The 19,664-nt window shown below is 37.2% G+C and overlaps 2 protein-coding genes across 3 annotated transcripts; one reads left to right on the top strand and one right to left on the bottom strand.

Annotated features, from left to right (window-relative positions):
* Window positions 1-2,710: 2,710 nt before the first annotated feature.
* On the bottom strand, window positions 2,711-19,343 carry LOC107587834 (hepatocyte nuclear factor 6-like). The gene is made up of 3 exons (XM_016275786.1): window positions 19,167-19,343; window positions 14,346-17,040; window positions 2,711-2,722 (listed from the first exon to the last, which is right to left on the bottom strand). Exons 1-2 carry the CDS (start codon window positions 19,222-19,224, stop codon window positions 16,730-16,732), a joined length of 369 nt encoding a protein of 122 aa, XP_016131272.1. The 5' UTR covers window positions 19,225-19,343; the 3' UTR covers window positions 2,711-2,722; window positions 14,346-16,729.
* LOC107587833 (cathepsin S-like) lies at window positions 8,600-13,558 on the top strand. 2 transcript variants are annotated; one of them, XM_016275784.1, is made up of 8 exons: window positions 8,600-8,706; window positions 10,983-11,108; window positions 11,521-11,643; window positions 11,975-12,127; window positions 12,382-12,606; window positions 12,820-12,985; window positions 13,124-13,226; window positions 13,391-13,557. In XM_016275784.1, exons 2-8 carry the CDS (start codon window positions 10,986-10,988, stop codon window positions 13,488-13,490), a joined length of 993 nt encoding a protein of 330 aa, XP_016131270.1. In that variant the 5' UTR covers window positions 8,600-8,706; window positions 10,983-10,985; the 3' UTR covers window positions 13,491-13,557. The 2 variants fall into 2 exon arrangements, with proteins under 2 accessions (XP_016131270.1, XP_016131271.1); XM_016275785.1 differs by lacking the exon at window positions 8,600-8,706 and adding an exon at window positions 10,097-10,197 and having other exon boundaries at window positions 13,391-13,558.
* Window positions 19,344-19,664: the final 321 nt, after the last annotated feature.

The following is a 19,664-nucleotide window of genomic DNA, read 5'->3' as shown; positions in this document are numbered from 1 at the left end:
GGTCTGTGTTTTCGCACCATGCCCTGACAGTGCTCAAAAAGTTTGGGGGCAGCGCCACATTGTCGCCAAAAGTTATTGGATATATTGGGCTATTGTAATGAAACTGGTCTCAATATATTCTTTGGGTCATGCCAAGAACATAGATACCAATTTAGCTATATATTGTATTGTCAGCCAAACTTCCTGTCTGCCATTTTAATGTTGAAAATTTATTTTTATTTCGAACTCCTCCTAGACCATCGGTCCAATTTTCACCAAACTTGACTCAGATCATCTTCAGACTATGCTGGCAAAAAGTTATGGATTTCGTGTCGATATACAAAACAGTTATCGTTTAATGCATCAAAGAATTTGCTGGAATGATGCCAAACTGCGTCTGAGGCTGTATCTCTGCAAAGCTTTGACATATTGACACCAAACTGTGTATGTCACACTGACCATGCCACATCAATTTGGTAACAGCGCCACCGATTGGTCAAATGTTATAAAGCATTCATAAACAATTAATAATAACTTTTCAAAAATGCTAATAACTTTTGATTCCATTAGCCTATTGTAATGGAACTCAACAACAAGCTTGAGGCATGATGCCAAAATGACTCTGAGGCTGTATCTCTGCAAAGCTTTGACATATTGACACCAAACTTTGTGTACCATTGTAACCTCACAGAAAATAACACATCGATTTTATAATGTCAAAAGTGATAACCCATTAAATCATATTACTAGAGGTTGTATTTGTGATTTTCCAGCCATTTTGACTAAAATCACCATAAATGGCTTTAATTACTCATTGTTACAGTTGGTCTAACTAGTTGGTCTAATTAGCTTCTCATTTTGCCTCTTTTGTGCTTGGCCCCTTAATTGCTGCTTGCAGCTATATTTAATTTAATATCGTTTATCGTTCTATTTGACAATAAATTGTTTAATTAATATAGCCTAATAATGAAATATTAGTATTAAGAGGCAAACAGTAAATTTTGTGGGCTCTTCTGGGGCTCCTGTCCCAGACTCTCTGGATTGTAGAGGGATATGAAGTGTGAAGATGCAGGTCTGTTTGAAACTATGCTAACTGATATCCGCTCAATTAGCTTTGTGTCTTTTTTATTTTGGATGTTTTTGATGTTGCTCTCATGATGTCAAGTGAATTGACCACAGTGTCTGTCAGAGAACTTGCTGTCATCGTTTTTTTCTTTAATTTCATTTCCTTTATATATTTTTGTCCAGTCAAGTGTTTGAGGGAATTTATTTCCCCTTTCCTGTAACTTCCTCTATGATGAGTTGGAAATTCAGAAACCAAGAACTAAAGACTGGTTGGTCAAAATGCTGTTTCTGCAGCTTCACAAGCCATTAAGTTGTTCCTGTTTTAGTAGTTTTCTCATGCTTCTCTCTTCTATCAGGGAGCTGTTCATGTTGGGCATTCAGCTCTGTTGAGGTTCTTGCAGGTCAACTGATGAAGACCACAGGAAAGCTGGTTGACTTCAGAATCTGGTGGACTGTTACTCCAGTTACAGCAACAAGGGCTGCAGTGGTGGTTTTATGAAGCCTCACATCTGTCCACCACAGGAGTTTACAATGACCTGACCTGTACATAAAAGGTGAACCATGTGCTGGCTGTGGGATACGGTGATTGCAGGACAGGACTTTTGGCTGGTGAAAAACAGGAACAAACAGAGTGATTGTAAAATTTTGTGACCATAAATTGACTGGGTATGATTTTGTTTTTTGAAATGTACCCACTCAAAGGAGTAAGAGGTTTACTGTTTTATAGTCTAATTTCTTAGTTGTAAATGTGTGTTCTGTATGTAGTTTCACATTTCCATTGTCTTTTAAAAATCCAAATGTATTTTATGAACCTTACAAAATAAATATGACATTTTTAATCTTGTCTTTGTGTTGACATTTTAAATGGAAGTATGCTATTACTGGTTGGTATATTTCCAAATGTCAACTGGTCAGTGCAACATCGCATATTTGAACATAGGATATAAAATGATTAAGATCAGCACACAATTATGGTTTTGAGTTAAGTTATGATTTTTGTTTATTTTAAACAAATACACCTTTAATCAATCAGCCACACTCATAAGATAACACAAAGGGTAAAGTTTGTGTAAATTATTGCATATTGGACAATTCCATCTAACTGTTTAATGATGGCTTTTACAAAAACCAGCGTTGTCCCAAATTCTGACCCCCACCAGATTATTACCCCCTAGTACTGGTAAATTTAAGGATAGGTGTGGGGGAGGGGTTAGGATTAGGCAATCAGACAGCGATTTCAATGAGAGGGGTAATCATCATCAGTCAAAAACTCATCACCAAACAATACCAATGACTTGTATATATGGGTACAGTCATTTTAGACACTTCCAAAACTGTTGCAAAAGAGAGGGAAAAACAATTTTTAAATACATGAATTATGTTTCCATCTTTGTTGCCACAGTTTTGGAAGTGCCTTTTTCTGTTCTAAAGAAGGTGGTGTACTTATAATTTTGTCCATATAGTGTATGCACAAGTCATTGGTGTTTGGTGATGAGTTTTTGGCTCAAGGTCTGCATTTAAAGTCACACCAGAGGTGTTCAGGACGATATCCGCTCAATTAGCTTTGTGTCTTTTTTATTTTGGATGTTTTTGATGTTGCTCTCATGATGTCAAGTGAATTGACCACAGTGTCTGTCAGAGAACTTGCTGTCATCGTTTTTTTCTTTAATTTCATTTCCTTTATATATTTTTGTCCAGTCAAGTGTTTGAGGGAATTTATTTCCCCTTTCCTGTAACTTCCTCTATGATGAGTTGGAAATTCAGAAACCAAGAACTAAAGACTGGTTGGTCAAAATGCTGTTTCTGCAGCTTCACAAGCCATTAAGTTGTTCCTGTTTTAGTAGTTTTCTCATGCTTCTCTCTTCTATCAGGGAGCTGTTCATGTTGGGCATTCAGCTCTGTTGAGGTTCTTGCAGGTCAACTGATGAAGACCACAGGAAAGCTGGTTGACTTCAGAATCTGGTGGACTGTTACTCCAGTTACAGCAACAAGGGCTGCAGTGGTGGTTTTATGAAGCCTCACATCTGTCCACCACAGGAGTTTACAATGACCTGACCTGTACATAAAAGGTGAACCATGTGCTGGCTGTGGGATACGGTGATTGCAGGACAGGACTTTTGGCTGGTGAAAAACAGGAACAAACAGAGTGATTGTAAAATTTTGTGACCATAAATTGACTGGGTATGATTTTGTTTTTTGAAATGTACCCACTCAAAGGAGTAAGAGGTTTACTGTTTTATAGTCTAATTTCTTAGTTGTAAATGTGTGTTCTGTATGTAGTTTCACATTTCCATTGTCTTTTAAAAATCCAAATGTATTTTATGAACCTTACAAAATAAATATGACATTTGTCTTTGTGTCTTTGTGTTGACATTTTAAATGGAAGTATGCTATTACTGGTTGGTATATTTCCAAATGTCAACTGGTCAGCGCATATTTGCATATTTGAACATAGGATATAAAATGATTAAGATCAGCACACAATTATGGTTTTGAGTTAAGTTATGATTTTTGTTTATTTTAAACAAATACACCTTTAATCAATCAGCCACACTCATAAGATAACACAAAGGGTAAAGTTTGTGTAAATTATTGCATATTGGACAATTCCATCTAACTGTTTAATGATGGCTTTTACAAAAACCAGCGTTGTCCCAAATTCTGACCCCCACCAGATTATTACCCCCTAGTACTGGTAAATTTAAGGATAGGTGTGGGGGAGGGGTTAGGATTAGGCAATCAGACAGCGATTTCAATGAGAGGGGTAATCATCATCAGTCAAAAACTCATCACCAAACAATACCAATGACTTGTATATATGGGTACAGTCATTTTAGACACTTCCAAAACTGTTGCAAAAGAGAGGGAAAAACAATTTTTAAATACATGAATTATGTTTCCATCTTTGTTGCCACAGTTTTGGAAGTGCCTTTTTCTGTTCTAAAGAAGGTGGTGTACTTATAATTTTGTCCATATAGTGTATGCACAAGTCATTGGTGTTTGGTGATGAGTTTTTGCCTCAAGGTCTGCATTTAAAGTCACACCAGAGGTGTTCAGGACTTTGCTTTCTGCAGACCAGTCAAATTCTACCACACTGACTGAATCAATCTTTTTTTTTAAACCTTGCCTTATACACAGAGGCATTATCATGTTAAAATAGAAAAGGGTCCTGTTCAAACTGTTGCTATAAAATTAGAAGCACACAATTCCCTAATATCATTATATGCTTAAACATTAAGATTTGTACTCATGGAAATGACTAAAGTCATCAAACCTGTTCATTAGAAGGGGGTGTCCCAATACTTTTGTCCATATAGTGTAGCTAGTTAGCTGACCAGTTAGCATCAGCTAACAATATTTTTCAAATAGGTTATTATAATTTTGTAATTCATAATTATTTATTTTATTCTTTTTCATTTTAAGCTAAAACTGCCTTTACTCTGATTTTGCTCTAAATGTATAAAGCTAATTGCTTTGTTAGACTAGGGGGCATTTTACCCCACCTGTGGACATTTTTCATACTTGGTTTTTAATTTATGTCATTGTCACTAAAACTATGATAATCATTTTGGACACATTTATCTTTTGTTTCACCGAGAGAAAAAAAAGACATATTCCTTAAAGGGGGGGGGGGGGGGGGGGGGGGGGCGTTTTCCTACCCTATTATTATTATTTTTATCATTGTAAGTTATGAAGTTATGAAGTCATTCAACATTTAACGTTGTTGCCTAAAAGGGCAAAGTGATTAATGTTAAGTTCATTTCTGAGCATCTCTTGCTCAAAAAATAAAAAAGTCACAATATGTTTGTGAATGGGCATTTGATTTACATTTAAGAGAAATTGAGAAGATTGTTAACAAGGATACAAACTAGTCACCTTCTGCCGAAAATTGCCATTTTGAATTCAAAATAGGCCATTCGTGTGATTCACGTAGATCCAGTGAGTTTTTTGAAAACTCTTGCTACTTCATTCTTCTTCAGTACAAAACAATGCTAAACTTTGACAAAAAGTTATTTTTAAATGCTATAATGGTGATTTCATAATAAATATAAATGCAAAAGCAAAATATGTGAAAATAACTATATTACTGAGTGGAAATGGTCAATGAGACAATGAATGATCCTCTGCTGCCATCTAGTGGTCATAGTGAGAATATTATGACATTCATTTTAAAGGGGTCATATAATGCTATTATATAGATTATTATTTTGTGTATTACATGCTTTAATGTTCAAAAAACACATTATTTTTCAAATAATGTACATTATTGTAGTTCCTCTATGCCCCGCCTCTCTCAAATGCGTAGTTTTCTACAAAGCCCCTCCTTCCGACAAGCACAGTCTGCTCTGATTGGCCAGCTGACCCAGTGCATTGTGATTGACGACCACAAGCACGCGTCGGAAAAATAGCGCCCCTTTCCATAATCCCAAGCTTCAGCTTTCAACATAAATGTAAAGACAGTAAATAATGTCCTTCGTTGTACCATCAGTTCAAGCCCGAAAGGGGAACAGAGTCGCTTGACAGACACAGTGATGATGCTTGTAACACTACTGCGGTTCCTGAGACCACGCCTTCTTTCTTTGCGTGAACATTTGGGCGGCATTACTCAAATATTTCCACATTGTGATGTAGAGATGTGGGGGCGTGTTTGAATGAGACGTTTTAGCCCGGTCTGGATCAGCCTTCTCTTTTAGAAAGAATAAATCCTTTTGTGGGAGACTTTGAGCTTTGTAACTCTGCAGATCTTATACATGCACAAATAGCTACATAACACACTAAAGAAAAGGAAAAATAGAATTCGCATCATATGACCCCTTTAATAGTATTTGTTTTTCTACCAGGTGGCAGAAATATTCCACTTAAGCATGGTATTTTTTCCATTAATTATCTCTATAAGTAAAAATGAAAAAATGCAGATGTACTTTAAAGTGAATTTTACATAGTGTTCTCATTTTATATAAAAATATGAATAACATTGAGACAAATGAATAATAGCAAAAATATTGTATTACCCAAAATTACCCAACTAAAAGTGAGCAATATTACATGTGTTTGGGGAAAAAAGTAAAAAAAAAAGAAAAGAAAAGCATTCTACTGTCTGGGGCCAGCTACCAAGAGTTAAAGGGGATGTTACAACCAACTTTTCTTCTTTTCCCCCCCATTTTTCACTTTTTCCCCCCTATGGTATGTCGGGGGGGGGGGGGGGGGGGGGGGCGTTTTCCTACCCTATTATTATTATTTTTATCATTGTAAGTTATGAAGTTATGAAGTCATTCAACATTTAACGTTGTTGCCTAAAAGGGCAAAGTGATTAATGTTAAGTTCATTTCTGAGCATCTCTTGCTCAAAAAATAAAAAAGTCACAATATGTTTGTGAATGGGCATTTGATTTACATTTAAGAGAAATTGAGAAGATAGGATACAAAGATACAAACTAGTCACCTTCTGCCGAAAATTGCCATTTTGAATTCAAAATAGGCCATTCGTGTGATTCACAGTGAGTTTTTGAGTTTTTTGAAAACTCTTGCTACTTCATTCTTCTTCAGTACAAAACAATGCTAAACTTTGACAAAAAGTTATTTTTAAATGCTATAATGGTGATTTCATAATAAATATAAATGCAAAAGCAAAATATGTGAAAATAACTATATTACTGAGTGGAAATGGTCAATGAGACAATGAATGATCCTCTGCTGCCATCTAGTGGTCATAGTGAGAATATTATGACATTCATTTTAAAGGGGTCATATAATGCTATTATATAGATTATTATTTTGTGTATTACATGCTTTAATGTTCAAAAAACACATTATTTTTCAAATAATGTACATTATTGTAGTTCCTCTATGCCCCGCCTCTCTCAAATGCGTAGTTTTCTACAAAGCCCCTCCTTCCGACAAGCACAGTCTGCTCTGATTGGCCAGCTGACCCAGTGCATTGTGATTGACGACCACAAGCACGCGTCGGAAAAATAGCGCCCCTTTCCATAATCCCAAGCTTCAGCTTTCAACATAAATGTAAAGACAGTAAATAATGTCCTTCGTTGTACCATCAGTTCAAGCCCGAAAGGGGAACAGAGTCGCTTGACAGACACAGTGATGATGCTTGTAACACTACTGCGGTTCCTGAGACCACGCCTTCTTTCTTTGCGTGAACATTTGGGCGGCATTACTCAAATATTTCCACATTGTGATGTAGAGATGTGGGGGCGTGTTTGAATGAGACGTTTTAGCCCGGTCTGGATCAGCCTTCTCTTTTAGAAAGAATAAATCCTTTTGTGGGAGACTTTGAGCTTTGTAACTCTGCAGATCTTATACATGCACAAATAGCTACATAACACACTAAAGAAAAGGAAAAATAGAATTCGCATCATATGACCCCTTTAATAGTATTTGTTTTTCTACCAGGTGGCAGAAATATTCCACTTAAGCATGGTATTTTTTCCATTAATTATCTCTATAAGTAAAAATGAAAAAATGCAGATGTACTTTAAAGTGAATTTTACATAGTGTTCTCATTTTATATAAAAATATGAATAACATTGAGACAAATGAATAATAGCAAAAATATTGTATTACCCAAAATTACCCAACTAAAAGTGAGCAATATTACATGTGTTTGGGGAAAAAAGTAAAAAAAAAAGAAAAGAAAAGCATTCTACTGTCTGGGGCCAGCTACCAAGAGTTAAAGGGGATGTTACAACCAACTTTTCTTCTTTTCATTGTATTACCCAAAATTACCCAACTAAAAGTGAGCAATATTACATGTGTTTGGGGAAAAAAGTAAAAAAAGAAAGAAAAGAAAAGCATTCTACCGTCTGGGGCCAGCTACCAAGAGTTAAAGGGGATGTTACAACCAACTTTTCTTCTTTTTCCCCCCATTTTTCACTTTTTCCCCCCTATGGTATTGAAAATGGGGGAGAGGATTCATACCTTTGCCACTTTTTCACCCCTGATGAGTTTGTATCCTTCCATGCACAAGCTAGTTAATGGGCTTTTGGTCATTGACATGCAGTATGTTTTCTGCAGGAGTTAGGCTGATGATAGAGGGGGAAACATTTTGAGCAATGTTGCTGGGCAACTTTGGGCAATGTTGCCATCAACAGGCAACCAAGTGAGCCACAGGGCCCACGACTGATAAAATATCCAGACAGAAATTTGTTACCCATTCTCAGTGGGAAAGTGCCTAAGCAACATATTGCTCAAAAATGTAAGGTTAATTCACTATACCACCCATAAAACATACACAAGATGCCTTGATGATAAAAGTTAATGATGATACACGGGGCAACTTTTTGAACAAGTGGCATTTCAGATGTTCACTCAAACAGAAAGAGATTTAGAAGAGTTTTAAAAAACACTTGGTACCTTTAAGTCTGCTTATCTGAACTATTACATTACAGTGGATGATGCCAAAAATCTATGTGTGTATGTTTTATGGGTGGTATAGTGAATTAACCTTGATCCAGCAATAATTTGTTAATTTTATTTCAGCAATTTTTTTCACTCATGTAACCTAACAAAGAAAGAAGACAACGGTGTCATATGACAATAGGCAGACATTAGCACGTGATGGAACAAAGTAAAAGCAAAGCAACCAGGAACTCGTTTATCATCACCTCCTTTCCAGAGTCCAGAAGTGCAGCTTAACAGGACTACACAGGTGAGACGAGATACATCAATTCATTTTTTCCTCACTTGTATCTATTTAATAAAAGTTATTTTTGTTGGTGTTCTCTGTCAAAACACTTTCTCTTTCTGTTTGAATTATGCCATTGACTGGGTTTATAATAGCTTTCCTCAGTGATTTGTAATGATAGTGTGTATTGTCCATGTAGAGATGTGGGGGCGTGTTTGAATGAGACGTTTTAGCCCGGTCTGGATCAGCCTTCTCTTTTAGAAAGAATAAATCCTTTTGTGGGAGACTTTGAGCTTTGTAACTCTGCAGATCTTATACATGCACAAATAGCTACATAACACACTAAAGAAAAGGAAAAATAGAATTCGCATCATATGACCCCTTTAATAGTATTTGTTTTTCTACCAGGTGGCAGAAATATTCCACTTAAGCATGGTATTTTTTCCATTAATTATCTCTATAAGTAAAAATGAAAAAATGCAGATGTACTTTAAAGTGAATTTTACATAGTGTTCTCATTTTATATAAAAATATGAATAACATTGAGACAAATGAATAATAGCAAAAATATTGTATTACCCAAAATTACCCAACTAAAAGTGAGCAATATTACATGTGTTTGGGGAAAAAAGTAAAAAAAAAAGAAAAGAAAAGCATTCTACTGTCTGGGGCCAGCTACCAAGAGTTAAAGGGGATGTTACAACCAACTTTTCTTCTTTTTCCCCCCATTTTTCACTTTTTCCCCCCTATGGTATTGAAAATGGGGGAGAGGATTCATACCTTTGCCACTTTTTCACCCCTGATGAGTTTGTATCCTTCCATGCACAAGCTAGTTAATGGGCTTTTGGTCATTGACATGCAGTACGTTTTCTGCAGGAGTTAGGCTGATGATACAGGGGGAAACATTTTGAGCAATGTTGCTGGGCAACTTTGGGCAATGTTGCCATCAACAGGCAACCAAGTGAGCCACAGGGCCCACGACTGATAAAATATCCAGACAGAAATTTGTTACCCATTCTCAGTGGGAAAGTGCCTAAGCAACATATTGCTCAAAAATGTAAGGTTAATTCACTATACCACCCATAAAACATACACAAGATGCCTTGATGATAAAAGTTAATGATGATACACGGGGCAACTTTTTGAACAAGTGGCATTTCAGATGTTCACTCAAACAGAAAGAGATTTAGAAGAGTTTTAAAAAACACTTGGTACCTTTAAGTCTGCTTATCTGAACTATTACATTACAGTGGATGATGCCAAAAATCTATGTGTGTATGTTTTATGGGTGGTATAGTATAGTGAATTAACCTTGATCCAGCAATAATTTGTTAATTTTATTTCATCAATTTTTTTCACTCATGTAACCTAACAAAGAAAGAAGACAACGGTGTCATATGACAATAGGCAGACATTAGCACGTGATGGAACAAAGTAAAAGCAAAGCAACCAGGAACTCGTTTATCATCACCTCCTTTCCAGAGTCCAGAAGTGCAGCTTTACAGGACTACACAGGTGAGACGAGATACATCAATTCATTTTTTCCTCACTTGTATCTATTTAATAAAAGTTATTTTTGTTGGTGTTCTCTGTCAAAACACTTTCTCTTTCTGTTTGAATTATGCCATTGACTGGGTTTATAATAGCTTTCCTCAGTGATTTGTAATGATAGTGTGTATTGTCCAAAGCCCCTGATCTTTTTAAGATAACGTCAGATAATATAGATTTTTAATTAAATTATTGCACTATCTTCTGTACTAGTGGTGAAAAAGAGAAAGGGTTGTTTTTCTATGTAAACTTCATACGGCAACAGACGTCTTTGACCCTTGCGCCTCGCCTCGCCTCACTGCTTTTTCAGCCTCTCACGCCACGTTTTTAAAATGCTGTTTCAAGTTTAAAAATGTGTCTCGACAGTCTGTGTTCTTCCATTTTGTTTGCATATTTAAAGCACAAATGCGTTCTGTGTGAATGGCGTTTGTTCAGCTCACTGCAGTTTTAAAGTACATGTTCCGGCCAGCAGGTGGGACTGAGAGCCCGTTTTCAGTAAATCGCTATTAAATCAAAGCCCCAAATACTAACCAACCCTAGCAACTTCCCTGGTTTCGTTCCATTGATGTGAACATATAAATGGACATATACTATATATCGTTTCAGAAGTCATTCACTGAAATAATCTCTTAATATTGTGGCTTACATGTCGGCCAGCTGTCAACCTAATGCAATGAGAATATATTATCACATAAAATATTGATGTTTGAATGCATGGCAGTAATTATCACTTGCCGTTTTGCTCTTGTCAGGCCATGATGCTCGGAAGCTTGCTGTTTGCCGTGTGTTGTAGTGCAGCACTGGCCCATTTCAACACAAATCTAGACCAGCACTGGGAGTTGTGGAAGAAGACGCATAACAAGTTTTACTACAGTAAAGTGAGACTATGAATTTCATTAATCTGTCAGATGATCCAAAAGATGATCTTGTACCTACATCTAGAATATATTTTTTTAAATCACATGTTCTGTGAGGAATACAAACTCAATTTCTTCCTTGTTTCTTATCAAACTGGTAAAAGACTATGAATTTCATTAATCTGTCAGATGATCCAAAAGATGATCTTGTACCTACATCTAGAATATATTTTTTAAATCACATGTTCTGTGAGGAATACAAACTCAATTTCTTCCTTGTTTCTTATCAAACTGGTAATGCTTGATTCATGGGCTTGTTTGTTATAGAAATAATAATGTATTCATTTGAGACTTAAATATTATGACCAGTGATATCAATAGTTTTATATATTGCTGTATTAAACTGTGGAATTTCTGTTGTTTATATTGGCAGGTTGAAGAACTGGGCAGGAGGGAGTTGTGGGAGAGAAACCTTGAACTTATCACCCTTCACAACCTGGAGGCCTCCATGGGCCTGCATTCATATGACCTGGGCATGAACCACATGGGTGACATGGTAAGAACCACTGCATTTCTTTGTCTGAGGTTTTTGTTTTCATGCACTTGCATTCAGTTTGCTTTAAAAAAAAAAAAAAAACTCCTGGCACGCAATACTGCTCTATTTCCTTGTTTCGATTTTTTAGCATGAAGCTATTCTGTGTGAGGGAAAATTTTTTCAGCCAATATATTCTCTTTACAAAAGGTTCTAGATGTTTAAGTTAATGTAGTGTCTAGAAATTGCACAGCCATAAAGTTTTACACTTTGACAGACATCGGCTATATCAGGTGCAGTGACAATTTCATCATCTGACATTCAATATTTTCCTCTTTGTTTTGTTGATTCACAGACAACAGAGGAGATCCTGCAAACGTTAGCCACTACTCGTGTTCCCCCTGGCTTTAAGAGGCAAACAGCAGAATTTGTGGGCTTTTCTAGAGCTGCTGTTCCAGACTCTCTAGACTGGAGAGAGAAGGGATATGTCTCCAGTGTGAAGATGCAGGTGTGATTATACCATTTGTTTTCTCATACACAAAATTATTTTCTAATTTAGCTTTTTGTCTGAGTAGTTTTTTATTTCTCGGTACAGCTCTTTTTGTTTCTTTTGATAGACCTGAGACAAAAGCATTTTTAAGAATTTCAGGTTCACATTGTATTGCTATTATATGTAGCTTGAAGTCAAAAAGCGTAAATATTCCACAGTTCTTGTGTTTTCTCATTTTAGTAGTTTTATCGTACTTCTCTCTCTGCTGTCAGGGTGCATGTGGTTCGTGTTGGGCGTTCAGCGCTGTTGGGGCTCTTGAAGGTCAGCTGATGAATACCACAGGAAAGCTGGTCGAACTCAGTCCTCAGAATCTGGTGGACTGTTCCTCCAGTTACGGCACCCATGGCTGCAGTGGCGGTTGGATGAATGATGCCTTCCAGTATGTTATTAAAAATGGTGGAATAGACTCAGAGTCATCTTACCCTTATGAAGGAGTGGTGAGTTGTTTGTGTGGGTCTAAGTGAATTAGAAACAAGTGATAATTACCGAAACATGGTAGAAACATTTCATATTAGAAGTGTCAGGAACTGTCACTGCAAGATTTTAGCGATATTTATACAGACAGCTGGATTTGTCAGTGCTTGGCTCATTTAAAAAAAGCTGCAACCCATTATTATGAATATAATCAAATAAATAAATGTGTCCTGCAGCAAGGGCAGTGCAGATACAATCCATCCCAGCGTGCAGCAAACTGCACCAGGTACTATTCTGTCAGTCAGGGTGATGAGGAGGCCCTGAAGCAGGCTGTTGCCAACATCGGGCCCATTTCAGTGGCCATTGATGCCACCCGCCCACAGTTTATCATGTACCGTAGTGGTGAGTATTTCTTTCTCATCACATTTCAGTCAGGCCGATTACCAAGTTTTCAGGTTGCAAACTGAAGGTCAAAATTATTTTTATTTTTTGTTGGTAGCTATTGTTACCAACGTAATGTTATCTCACATCTGTCCACAGGAGTTTACAATGATCCATCTTGCAGCAAAATCATAAACCATGCAGTGGTGGTTGTGGGATACGGTGCGATTGCGGGACAGGACTTTTGGCTGGTCAAAAACAGGTACAATCATAATGATTGTTATGAACTTACTGGGTCTGATTTTGTGTTTTGAAATATACCCAGTGTAGTCTTGGTAGTCTTAGTGTAACAAGATAACTTCTATTTCAAACAAAACATTGAGATGAGTAAATACATATGCTAATTGTTATCTTTTGCTTGAACAGTTGGGGTACTGGATTTGGAGATGGTGGCTACATCCGTATGGCCAGAAACCAGAACAACATGTGTGGCATCGCCTCATACGCCTCCTATCCGGTTATGTAACTGAAACCCACATTGAAATCTATGAATATAGATAAGAAATGTTTTATTTAACTTCTTAGCTGTAAATGAGTGTTCTATATACTGTTTTTTTTTTCAATTTCCATTGTCTTTTTAAAAATCCAAATGTATTTTAAGAATGTCTTACAATATACATATGATTTTTCTCTCTTGTAAAGCTTTAAAAGAAAAAATGCTTTCACTCTATTCAGTGTGTTTACAAATGACTTGGTTTTATTCAGTGCAACATCACAACGAACAGTTTCACATGAGGTATTAAAGGATTTTTCAAGATCAGCACACAATGTCCAGTTATGATTGACATTTAGATTGCTGTGATTTTTACACCTTTGGTTGATTAGCCACATTCATAAGGTAACACAAGGGAGAGAATGGCATAAAATGACACAGATGTTCACACCAGCAGAAAGAGATTTTAAATGAGTGATAGGTAAAAGAAAAAAAGAAAACACTTGCTACCTTTTCAGTCTGTTTATCTGAACCGTTAATAAGTGGAACTCCAGATGCCAAAAAATGCCTTGAGAGAATGAATTCTGTCAGCCTATGATCCAACGATCAAGTTTGCTAAAATCATATTTTTATTCGGGTGATTCATATGACACAGCTAAAACATAATTGCATGATATTTGTAGAGACAAACATATTTAACATTTATTTTGGTCTCTATCCTCACTTTTACATGGTACCACTTATTTGGCTTTTTTTATTTTTGGAGGGATAAGCAATCATAAGATCAGCAAGACCCTCTCTCTTGCTCCGATTGTCATTCCCATTTGGTCTTTATACTGATAAATGTTCTTCAATCGCTCTCTCTCTCTCTCTCACACACACACACACACACACACACACACACACACTCAAACAAGGTTCTCTCTGCCTGCAGGTAGGGCTGTGATTTAGTTGTGTTCACGGATTGATTCCAGCACATTTGGCTATAGTAACGCACAGACGCTCCCTGAATGGATGGGATCTTTGGTACAGTTACATCTCAGCTACACGACACATCACACACAGTTGAGGTAGATGAAATTAGAGCTGTCGGGAAGGCTAGAACAAAAATGGCCAAACGGGTTCCCCTCAGCGGGACGGCGAAATGGAAATATCACCTACGATTTACACATTGTAGCAACTCTTTCAAATGTATCTGAAGATGTTAAACACTACGAGAATATGGCGTGATTTATGTTCCTCTCAGTAAGCGTGTGAATAAAATGTCCACTGGGAGGCGCCAAATACTAAATTACGTTAGACGCGTCTGCCATGATCTGCTAAAGTTGATCTTCGGGACGCTACAGGTCGTCGAGTGATCTCTAACCATCTACCGCGTAAGTTTGCAAATTATTATAACCTAAATCATTACATCTCTACAAAAAGAGAGGCCCGGCTAACCACCAGTGCTGCAACAGGGTGACCTGGAGAGTTGAGACGCACACACGCCGACACCCTTTGCCCCTCGCGCAGCACGCTTACAATTGTCGCTCATTAAACTTTAATTCACATCCCCAAACTCCCATTCACCACCCCTCCCCTCCCCTTCCTCACCGTGATTCGGTAATGCTGCTAGCCTCTGATCTGCCACCCCTCCCCGTGAACGCCCTAAGCCCATGGGCCCTACCGAGTGCAGAGCTCCGGCCCCCGCCGCTGAGAGGACACAGATAAAAAGGGCCTCTTTGAAGTCGGCAAAAGTCGATGGCCTCTTTCATGGGCCCTCTTTCAAGAGTGTGCTGTGAAGGGGCCTCACTACATGCCCTGCAAAGGTTAAACACGGGGGAACGTGAAAGAGCATTGAAAAAGGGACGATCTCTCCCTAGACGGCCCAACCCGAGAGACCACGGCACAGCACGTACAATCATCGTACAGTAAATGTGGACTGCAGTGAGGAGATCACAGTTCAACAGCCTAAATATAGAATCATCTCGACTTCACAGCTACTTGTGTGCTGTTTTACGATCACGCTGAGACGCTATTTGTTCGGTCAGGCTGCAGCCTAAAGGGTCTAGACATGCAGCACATTTGAACGATGAACATGGATGGGTACGCTAGCTTGGATATCGAAATACTAACACAGCGTTCAGGAGATGAGAAACGTTGGACATTCAGGGAGGACAAATATTCATCTTTGGTATTGGGACTCCTATCAGAGATAGGGGCCATTTTTTACACACAAACAACACTCTGTGAAATAAATACTGATGGTAACTAGCAAATAAATAAAATAAATAGCTAGAAGATTGGAAATAAATACATAAATAATTATAAATACATAAAGTGGTTCTCAGTTCCTGTTCAATTCAAGCTTTTTGTGAGTATTTTTCATCAGGTTCTTCGAGATTTTGAGCTTTTTCCGGTACGAACAGCCATCGGCCAGATTGTGTGCTTGAAATTTTTACAAAAAATGAATGGATTTCTCCATCCTCAGTGTGACATCTAAGGAATCATTTGAAATCAGATGGAAAGTATGCAAGAGCATCCTGGATTCCTCTTCACAGCCATTCTGTCAGCAGAAACTCACCAACAAGTTAAAAGTCTGTTGCAAAAAGAGTCATAGCTGAGTTCCTCCTCATATTGTCTGAGAGGATACAACTCCAGTCCTGTGCTGAGACTTTAGTTGTCACACAGCAGATGCCTTTTTTGGACTATGAGGCCTAGCTTTTTGTCACGAAGGTGTATAAAAAGAAAACAAGCTCCTAAAAAATTTTCATATTTTGGTTTCAGCTTCTTTATCCAGTAGTTTTTCCCCTTTAAAAGAATCTCTGAAAGATTCATTTGCATCCTTGTTTGTTTCTTTGGTCATTCCTTTTCCATTTGTTGCAAAATCATCTCTCTCTCTTTCGAGAACTCTAAAAATATCATTTTGACGGTCATGATCAACAAAGAAAAAATAGAAACATTTGCACTGATTTTAGACACTGTAATGAATAACAAAATGAATAGATTCAATATCTATTCAGTAGCTTTTCATAACCCTCAATATGTTGATTAGTGAGTGATTTCATAAGCCCTGATGTGTCGGGCCAATCCTTTGCGATTAAAGCTAAAATAATCAATGCTAAAACTACAATCAAATCCTGTCTCATCTAGACATTGCGAACATCAGACTTCATCTTTGGTTTCATATGCTGTTGAATTGTATACAAAAACACCCTTGATTAAAAATCTCAAACTCTAGGAGCTACAGGTAAACCTGTGCTGTGCAGAGCGAAAAACGGCTAATTTTCCCATCACGCCGTGGAGCAGGTCACAGCTGGAGATGCAGTGCTGGACCCCGATGAGCCAGTGGAGGATGGGCGGCCCTCTTCGGTCCAGCGGTTGAGGTTTCTGCGGCGAGCGTTCATGAAGAAGTTGCTTACTGTGGAAAGCTCAAGGCCAAGCTGCTGAGAAATGGTGATCTGCAGGTCTTTGGTCGGTCGGTGGTTCTCTCTGAAAATGGCCATAAGAGTGCGACGCTGCAGGTCTGTGAAGACTAGCCGGGTGCGCTTGGGCCCCTGGTTGCGTTCTAGCTTGGATTGCTCCTGCTCCTTACGCTTACAAGCTGAAAAAAAAAAACCATTAGTCTACAAATAAGACCTGAAAATCTTAATAGGTCTTTCCATTATTATTAGCAATTTATCTTTGTTGTCTAATAGGCTCCACACTTAGTTAATTGCGGAAAACATCAATAGTGTTTGATAAAGGTCTATTCAGTGTAGATTTTTAACGTGTGACTTGCATCATTAACAATAATATAATTTTAAAATTTTAAAACTGTAAACAGCAAAAAAAGAGAGAAAGATGCACAAATAATGGTTGACAGTTTCATCAAGGAAATGATGGTCAAAGGCTGAAATATTCTCAGATTTTTAAGATCTCAACATTTTAAAATGCTAACCATTGAATCTGAAGTACAAGTAGTCTAAGGGATAATAATTAAGTCCTTTGCTTTTGTAGAAAAATATGCAAATGATCAGGAAATTACAGCCGAAAGCTAAAATGTTGAAACATTGCATCTGAAGTGCAACTAGTTTGAGATGATGAATAAGTACTTTGCTATTGTAGAAGACCTTTGCTGTTGTAGAAAAAATATGCAAATGATCAGGTAAATACAGTCGAAAGCTAAAAAAAAAGAAAGATTGCAAATTTTAAAGATCTCACCATTTTAAAATGTTAAACATTGCATCTAAAATGCAACTAGTTTGTGAGATGATGAATAAGTCCTTTGCTACTACAGAAAAATATGCAACAGATCAGGAAATTATGATCAAAAGCTAAAAAAAAGAAAAGAAAATAGAAATAGAAAACATTGCATGTAAAATGAAACTGAGCTGTCCTGTGCAGTAGAAAAAGATGCAACAGATCAGTTAGAGCCAATGTTGTCAATACTCTGCATTTTCATTGCGCAGTATTTATCATATATCGCTATTAATGTTATTTAATATACAGCTTAATTAAATACTGCACTGGGTGTAGACCAGACTATTGCCTGAAAACCAGAGAGAGTCTCTATCAGACAACTGCCAACTTGATTGATAGATAGATAGATACATGTACTTTATTGATCCCCTAGTGGAAATTCAGGATAAGGGAGATTAAGTGATAAAGAGAAAGACTGTAAACGTGCTGAACAATAATGATCTATATCAAATACAACAAACCAGAAGAAAGAAAACATTCAGAAATCTATTGTCCTTAAAATGCTTAATGTTTCAGTTCAGCATTTACCTCTGTATCATATTCAAACTCCTGATTCTCTCGATAGGGCCCACTTGCTTTCGCCAATACAATGGCGAACAATTAACAAAATGCTTCCTGATGTTGTAATCATGTGTAAAAGGTAGGAATTACCATGCTATAAATCCTGTACTCCGCACCAATTCTCATGTTACTGTTTTTCTCTGGATCTCTTTGTGTGCTTTGGACAACAGTTACAATTTCAGCCTCTTTAATGTCAAAACATTGTAACACGGCAAGATTCACTGGATTTGAAGTGAAATATTACTTCTTTCTCAATAATACACACAATGTTCATTTTGCATTATTACCGTAAAACATTTAAGTGCCGATATTTTACTTTACGTTAAGCAATTGTTGGTTAAAGACACTGTTGTATCTGTGGTACTTTTATTGTATTGTGACTGAATAACTTTAATTGAAAATTTTCTTTGTTGTTAATCATATATGTACCACTTGCCACTGTTTTTAACAATACTTGTCCAGATTTACTACTAATTTGGGGGATTTGTTCTGTTTCACAACAACAATCCATTTCAAATTCAACTAAACAAGCACCAGCTTTTTACCTTCCAGTTACAATTTCAGCCTCTTTAATGTCAAAACATTGTAACACGGCAAGATTCACTGGATTTGAAGTGAAATATTACTTCTTTCTCAATAATACACACAATGTTCATTTTGCATTATTACCGTAAAACATTTAAGTGCCGATATTTTACTTTACGTTAAGCAATTGTTGGTTAAAGACACTGTTGTATCTGTGGTTCTTTTAATGTATTGTGACTGAATAACTTTAATTGAAATTTTTCTTTGTTGTTAATCATATATGTACCACTTGCCACTGTTTTTAACAATACTTGTCCAGATTTACTACTAATTTGGGGGATTTGTTCTGTTTCACAACAACAATCCATTTCAAATTCAACTAAACAAGCACCAGCTTTTTACCTTCCAAACGTAACGAGGCCATCCTCTGAAACTCTGGCTCCTGTAGCCAGCGGGACATCCTCTTGAAGGTTTCGCGGCCAGACTTGAGTTTTCCCCAAGGTTTGGGGTTCCTAAGCAGGTCTGACAGAGTGCCCTGAGACCTGCACAGAACTCGCTCTGCGAAAATGGCCTGTGGGATGCTGTACCTATCTCAAAATCTGATTTCAGTGTACACTCAGAGACATTTCATCACAGTGGCACCATCTTGGGTCATGCAAGCATGCTTATGTTCCATAAATGCTTCTGAATTTATCCATGTGAGTCTTGCTTTTGCCTTGTTGACCAAAGCTGAAAAAGAGACAGGAGGACCATGATCACTGATTTGTTATTGATGACTTATTCAGCTTTATTGATTAGTCGCAAATATTATAATACTTGAACCACCATGATGATTAATTCCGTTACAAGTAACTTTTTTTGTTTATTAATAGCAACCTTATTTTGTTTATAAAATTCATC

The sequence above is a fragment of the Sinocyclocheilus grahami genome, unplaced genomic scaffold (assembly GCF_001515645.1).
Source record: "Sinocyclocheilus grahami isolate Dianchi unplaced genomic scaffold, SAMN03320097.WGS_v1.1 scaffold96.1, whole genome shotgun sequence".
Classification (NCBI taxonomy): Eukaryota; Metazoa; Chordata; class Actinopteri; order Cypriniformes; family Cyprinidae; genus Sinocyclocheilus; species Sinocyclocheilus grahami.
The sequence above is the reverse complement of the archived record's forward strand: the minus strand, read 5'-3'. Positions and strand labels throughout refer to the sequence as shown.

Excerpts from the sequence above, each read along its gene's own strand:
- LOC107587834 (XM_016275786.1), bottom strand. The coding sequence starts at position 19,224 with ATGTCCCGCTGGCTACAGGAGCCAGAGTTTCAGAGGATGGCCTCGTTA. Across the intron at positions 17,041-19,166 it reads GGCCTCGTTACGTTTGGAAG|CTTGTAAGCGTAAGGAGCAG; the intron begins GTAAAAAGCTGG and ends TTTTTTTTTCAG.
- LOC107587833 (XM_016275785.1), top strand. The coding sequence starts at position 10,986 with ATGATGCTCGGAAGCTTGCTGTTTGCCGTGTGTTGTAGTGCAGCACTG. Across the intron at positions 11,109-11,520 it reads ACAAGTTTTACTACAGTAAA|GTTGAAGAACTGGGCAGGAG; the intron begins GTGAGACTATGA and ends TTATATTGGCAG. Across the intron at positions 13,227-13,390 it reads TTTTGGCTGGTCAAAAACAG|TTGGGGTACTGGATTTGGAG; the intron begins GTACAATCATAA and ends TTGCTTGAACAG.